Source organism: Sinocyclocheilus rhinocerous, unplaced genomic scaffold (assembly GCF_001515625.1).
Source record: "Sinocyclocheilus rhinocerous isolate Xijiao unplaced genomic scaffold, SAMN03320098_v1.1 scaffold38, whole genome shotgun sequence".
Lineage (NCBI taxonomy): Eukaryota > Metazoa > Chordata > Actinopteri > Cypriniformes > Cyprinidae > Sinocyclocheilus > Sinocyclocheilus rhinocerous.
In genome coordinates, this window is record NW_015666482.1 from 639070 (window position 1) to 646048 (window position 6979).

The following is a 6979-nucleotide window of genomic DNA, read 5'->3' on the forward strand; positions in this document are numbered from 1 at the left end:
TGAAATGATTGTTGCTGGTTAATGAGCTGAAAAACAATTGCATGCATTTGCGATGCTTTGGGTGCTTTGTGTGTGTTGTTGTGTGTGAGAGAGAGAACTTTAGCTCAGTTTCCCCCAAAAGGTCCAAGCAGAAAATAATTCACAGTGACACTGACTGCCAAAACAATCATACTGCTCTATAGTACACACACACAGACACACACAGGTGACTGCACATGCACGCACACACACACACACACAGAGCGGAACAAAAGTGCTGGCCAGCACGGGTCAGTGACCATCACACACAAACTTCAGACTGCTGACTGAGTCTTATGAGAATAACAAAATAAAGCTCAACTGTGCCATGTAAACATGTTCGTCCTGCAGCATGTACTGAAATAATTCTGGAATTATTAAACGAACGATGAGTTTTACAACAGATGAAGTGTCATTTGTGTACTGCTAACAGCATCAAACGAAACTGAAAAAACAACTTGATTTTTACGTTTTTGCAAGCATAAAACATACTGCCATGATGCCAGGTAGTCCTGAGTGGTTGAGTCGCGGTTGCTAGGGTGTTTTGGGTGGTTGCTAGGTGGATGTTAGACTGTTCTGGATGGTTTTAGGTTGTTCTGTGGCTGTTAGGATGTTTTGAATGGCTGCTAAGGTCTTGTGGGTCATTTCTGAGTGATGCTAAGCTGTTCTTGTGGATTGCTAGGGTATTGAGCATGGTTGTTAGGGTATTCTGGGTGGTTTCTAGGTGGATGTTTAGGCTGTTCTGGATGGTTGCTAGGATGTTCTGAGTGGATGTTGCCATGGTGTTAAGGATGGTTTTTAGGGTGTTTTGGATGGTTTCTAGGTGGATGCTAGGGTGTTCTGAGTTGTTGCTAAGTGGATTCTAGCTTGATTTAATGATTTTGGACCTTGTTAGGGTGTTTGGGATAGTTGTAAGCATATTCTGGGTGGTTTCTAAGTTGATGGTAGGCTGTTCTGGACAGTTGCTATGGTGTTTTAATTGGTTGCTAGGTGTTCTGGGTCATTTCCTCTGAGTTGTTGCTAGGTGGATTCTAGCTTGATTTTGGACCTTGTTAGGGTGTTTGGGATGGTTGTAAGCATATTCTGGGTGGTTTCTAAGTTGATGGTAGGCTGTTCTGGACAGTTGCTATGGTGTTTTAATTGGTTGCTAGGTGTTCTGGGTCATTTCTAGTTGGATGCTAAGCTGTTCTTGGTGGTTGCTAGGGTGTTACAAATGGTTGTTAGGGTGTTTTGGGTGGTTTCTAGGTGGATATTCGGCTGTTCTAGATAGTTGCAAAGCTGTTCTTGGTGGTTGCTAGGGTGTTGAGTACTGTTGTTAGGGTGTTTTGCATGGTTTCTAGGTGGATATTCAGCTGTTCTGGGGTGCGTTTCCAAAAACCAACTATGGTCGCAAGTTCCGTCGTTGCCAATAGAGTTCAATCGAGTCAGGGTGTTTTGGATGGTTTCTAAGTGGATGCTAGACTGTTTTTGGCCCTTGTTAGGGTGTTTAGGATTGGTTGTAAGCCTGATCTGGTGACTTGTTAGGCTGTTCTGGATGGTTGCTAGGGTGTTGAGGATGATTTCTAGGCGGATGCTAGGCTGTTCTTTATGGTTGCTAGAGTATTTCGAATGTTTTCTAGGTGGATACTAGGCTGTTCTGGACCGTTGTTAAGATGCTGAGGGTGGTTGCTAGGTGGGTGCTAGATTGTTCTTGGTGGTTACTAGGGTTTTCCATTCTTAATAAAAATGTAACCCAAACTCACTCCATAGCTTGAGCGAGAAGTTGACATGTCGAGCTGCTACAACAACAGACTCACAATGTACAGGAAATCAAACTACTACTGGCTTACTTATAGACTCTGAACATAAAACCTCACCTTTAACTTAACATAATTGTAAAAGCGTGTGTCTGAATGGGGTTTGTTGTCTGACACACATTACAGAAGTTAAACAGTTCAGAACTCAAACACTGATTCACTGACTCAATATTTACTTTCTCCAGTCATCAGCAGCATAAGTGTGACAGCAACACCTCTAACACGCATATGCAGGCACAAACACACAAGTACGACGGTCAACCGGCCTCGATTGGCGAAGCGAAAAACAAGGTGACCCCAACAGCACCGGCACACACACTTACACACTGAAAATGTGCTCAAGTTTGGCTCATATGTGCACACACTCAGCAGATGTTGCATCGCAACGTTTGTGTACGCTAAAGGCTAGGATATGGAGAACGAACACAAACACACACAATTTAAGCGGTACTATTATCTGATTACATCGAGCACATTAGAGCGCTTTATTAAACGCTTCACTGATCTGAGATGGCTCTCGGCTGAAAGCAGATGTACTGCGGACCCTTAAATACAGTCTGGAAGACGCGCTGCATCGCTGCCTCCTATCTGCCAAAGATCCGCCTCGGCACGGACAGTCTAGAATCGAGTGGCTGAAAATCATTATGAGGCCTTCTGGTGATTTTATTCAACTTGCAGTTTACAGTTTAACACCAATAATAAATCTTTAACAGCTAAAGAAATGAAAAGTACACAAAATTCCCACAACAAGCTGTTTTACTCTACGCAACAGTGCACCCTCATGGTGGTGCCATGTTGAGGTCACATGCAAGCGGCAACCTTCCGGCCTCTCTCTTGAATCCAACACGGAAGTGATTTAAACTGCAATTCATCGACTGGCTGCTAGAGACTGGCTCCAAAAGGGAGTCAATCCCATAGACCCCCCCCATGTTAAAATGCCCAACTTTTCAGCAGAAAAATATGTTTATAGCCTGGTACAAAATGGTTTCAGCAACCAGGCACCTCAGCTTCACCCACGTCCTGCCTCTTTGCCCATTTTTGATTATCTGCGCATCACTGCCAAGATGGCGACGACCGGCTCCGCCCACTTTGGGCTTCAAAAATGCTCTTAATAAAACGGATAGTTCCGGACCTTGATTCTGATTGGTTAAGCCACATTCAAAGCTGCTGTAAATTACTCTACAAACATACACCTGTGTTGCTCGGCAACCACTTTGCTGCAATCACAACCGTTTCTGAGGAACTACATTGTTTGACGGAAGAATGATGTTTTTATTAATATCATTACATTTTATGTGCTTTGTTTTATTTTGTGAAATCTTGCTACGTATATGGAATAACCGTTTTATAAAAGCAATAACCCCCGTGAAGCCGTGGTTTACAGTGAATTTACACATCAATGTATGTATCGTCACGAGCCACAGGGTTTCATTTGGTTTGTTTGTGTATCTTTTTTTGACTCTCAAAGCCGTGATTCCCATTCACTTCCATTATATGACTGACAGACTGCAACGGTTTGAGTTAAAAATCTTTGTTTGCGTCTTCGTCTGAAGAAACAAAGTCACCTACATCTTGGATGCCCTGGGGGTAAGCAGATAAACATCAAATTTTCATTTTTGGGTGAACTATCCCTTTAAAGCTACAAAAGTCCTTCACTCAAGAGCGTTATAACACAGAGACAACAGCAGATCTCCACGACTTCCCTATAACACACACACAAGCCTGAATGAGATTTGAGAGTGAAGATTTTCAGAAAACAATGTCATCAAGGTCAGTCTGTTACAGCCTACAAAGACCACTGCGGACTACTCTTGTGGAGCTTTTCCACATCCGCTTTGACTGTATGGAAAGTGACTCACGCTGCCATCACTGCAGGGTTTGAGATCCTTCCAGAACGTCTTCAGCTGTCCGAGCTCCACTTTATTCAGAGGAATCGAGACCTCTCCGATGTAATTAGAACCAACATTTAGAATAGCAAGAATTACAGGAGAAATTAAATAATTTAATGAAAATTGGGTGAAAATGTGCGTAATACCATATTTTATATATAAAAAAATCCCATTATAATTATTGTCATATTAAATTAAAAAAATAATTAAAAATACTTATAAAATTATATATTTATTATAATTATTGTATTTAAATTTGAATAATTTTAATTGCGTGTGTTTTTCATGAAAATAATAGCACAATAAAAAATGTAACTCTGCTTAAAATCAGTCTTCATTTTCTTTATTCAAAATAAAATTTCATTTTTTTTTCTGTTGATTTTTGGGATAAAACGTGACCAGGTCATGTTTCGGTGAGATTCATCCCCACTACATCCTGAAACAATCTCATACACACACATACGCGGGTAAAGGCAGGTTTTTTCCATTAACTGGAGGGTTTCTGTAAAAGATGAGCCCCTATCAGCGCACACACACACACACACACACACACAAAGAAACACGTCACTAGAGCAAAGTGTGGCGAGAACTATCCAGCGCACGCGGGCGCAAAATCAACTTTTTGCTTCTATATTTCACAGCAAATCTGGAAGAACAATTCTGATTGGTTTCTTCAAATGTCCTTTTGATGAAAAAAAGATGCCATCAAGGTTTTTTTTTTTTTTTGTATGTGTGTAGTTTTTTTTCTTCCATCCGGATTCCATCCCAGAAGACCTGGAACGCTCTTTCAAAAAAAAAGTTTTCTTTTTCCGCCCTGGTGGTTAATGTTTTTTAATGATGTTTCGGTTGGATATACGACACGTCACTCACAGCACACAGACGACAAAGAATCCCGAGAAAAAGAGGGACTTCACTACTATTGTGCCAGCGATAAAGAGAAACCACAGAGAAAAAAAGCAAAAGAGACGAGGATGGAGTTAATTTGCTGTCTTTAAGTCTCCAGATGGCGTAAGGTTTCTATGTCTGCGGCTTTCAGCTGAACCAATCGGAGCTGTTTACTTATAAGATGAAAGAGAGGATAGATAGAGAGAGAGAGAAAGAGAAGGAAGGAACAAAGATACGGAAAATCAGGTCAATTGGGAAAGATGCAGAAAAAGGCTTGGATAGGTCAGGGATTTCGAGAAAAACAACTATAAATGGAAACTAAAACAACCGAGAGGTTGCTAATGGTAAGAGGGCGTCTCGTTTCCCCTCATGGCTTTAATTACTCGCACGGGGCGTCTGAGACCTGGAAAAATACAACTCCCAGAGTTCCTGCGACTCGATCCGTTTCAGCAGTGGCCAATTTAAAGGCTGCCAAATGAGCTCCCATGAGCCTTCGGGTCTAGACGCGAGATTGGTTCGATGAGACGAGGGACGGGGCCGAGCTGATGCATTCACACATCCAAAAGATGTCAGACCTCTCCAGCCTGAGGAACACAGGGGAATAGGGCTATAAAACCAAAACAGGAAGGAAACGGCATCCTGGTAATGTGTAGTTGCGGCGAGAACGCTCTCAGAGCATCTTTAAATGGCTTTGTTGGATTTAGCGACTATCCCAGAGTCCAGAACGGATGCTAATGCACAACAGAACCGTTGGCGTAATTAGCTATAAGCAGGCATTTGGACTACATGCTACCAGAGTAAATAAAGACGAAAGTGGAGAGAGAAGCTCAAAGGTTAAAGGTTACAAGAGTGGATGGCTAAAAGTACCCGTGTTGTGCCGTCTGGCAGCAAGTTAAGTCTTGTGCATAAGGACGGGGTTTCGGGTCAAAGGTCAAATGGATTATGCCGTCTCAGCCCATGTTTATGTTTTTGTTATTATACGTGTACCTGAGGTGCCCCCGATGTCCATGGCTTTGAGGTTGCGAGCTTTTATGATGTTAACAGTGATGGTGTTGGCAGTGGGGTTATAACACAGAGACAACAGCAGATCTCCACGACTTCCCTATAACACACACACAAGCCTGAATGAGATTTGAGAGTGAAGATTTTCAGAAAACAATGTCATCAAGGTCAGTCTGTTACAGCCTACAAAGACCACTGCGGACTACTCTTGTGGAGCTTTTCCACATCCGCTTTGACTGTATGGAAAGTGACTCACGCTGCCATCACTGCAGGGTTTGAGATCCTTCCAGAACGTCTTCAGCTGTCCGAGCTCCACTTTATTCAGAGGAATCGAGACCTCTCCGATCGGGTCGTTACGGCTGAACCGATCGTAATCCAGCACCTGGAGATACAGCGTTCGCTCCCGCACCTTCTCATACGGGAACCCTGAGGAGATGTGAGACGGGAGGATTGGATTCATCCGGAATAATGAAAGCAGGACATACTTCATCCCAACATTAAAAGAAAATGTTTTGCATAGTAAAAACAGAAACATTTTTGCATTGTGACTTTATTTTCTTGACAATTAGGCATATTTCCTCCTCAAATTCTCATTAGTGTCATGTAAAAAAACAACAAATAAAGCCCCTCTCATTCTTGTATTAAGTCTCGGTATTTTACTCCTACAGGCTTTTTTAAATGTATTATGGTCATACTGATTCTCATAACATTCTAATACAGTATTTTTCAGTATTACAGTGAATAATTTTTACAATTGTTATAATAATTTTTATTTCAACCAACAGAAATGAAAGGCAGCACTTTATTTATATAATATTTATGTACAATTGCATTTATGCATTTTATCCAAAGCGACTTGCATTGCATTCAAGGCACACAATTTCTTGTTGCAACTGCCTTGCTCTACTGTTTGAGCTATAGGAATGCAAATATTTTAAATAATAATAATAATAATAATAATAATAATAATAATAATTAATGTTTTTTAAGCAAGACATATTTTCTTTCTTTGTACTTTGGGATGAAAGATGACCTAAACATATTCTTGACAGGTTTTGTGAGATTGTTTTAAATATCTAAAATATACTATAATTTGTATTTTTATCAAGTGAGAGACTCGTTTGAAGAGAATTAATGAGAGAATTGTTTAAACTAGAAACTGATCCACAACTGACCTTCAAACAGGAAGGTTTCGTTCCAGTGAGGGTTGAGATTTTTCCTCTTGACTTTGGTCTCGAGTTTGTGCTTTCTGTCAGGCAGCAGGTAGATTTTGACGAAGGGGTCGGACGTCCCAGAGAAGTCTTTAGCGGGCAGGTCTTGACCTTTGAGTATCTTCACCGTCAGAGTCGTGTCTTGGAAGCCGTAGCCCAAGCTGAACTGAATCCTGCC

At 41.4% G+C, this 6979-nt stretch overlaps 1 protein-coding gene across 1 annotated transcript in view; it reads right to left on the reverse strand.

Annotated features, from left to right (window-relative positions):
* Nucleotides 1-4963: 4963 nt before the first annotated feature.
* The window catches only part of LOC107732274 (synaptotagmin-7-like), a 146850-nt gene continuing 144834 nt past the window's right edge, over nt 4964-6979 (reverse strand). Inside the window, exons 8-11 of the mRNA XM_016543547.1 lie at nt 6766-6979; nt 5847-6016; nt 5576-5690; nt 4964-5172 (exon numbers count right to left, since the gene is read on the reverse strand). The exon at nt 6766-6979 is cut by the window's right edge and continues 1 nt beyond it. Coding sequence (XP_016399033.1) covers nt 4964-5172; nt 5576-5690; nt 5847-6016; nt 6766-6979 — 708 coding nt within the window. The remainder of the gene's footprint in view (nt 5173-5575; nt 5691-5846; nt 6017-6765) is intronic.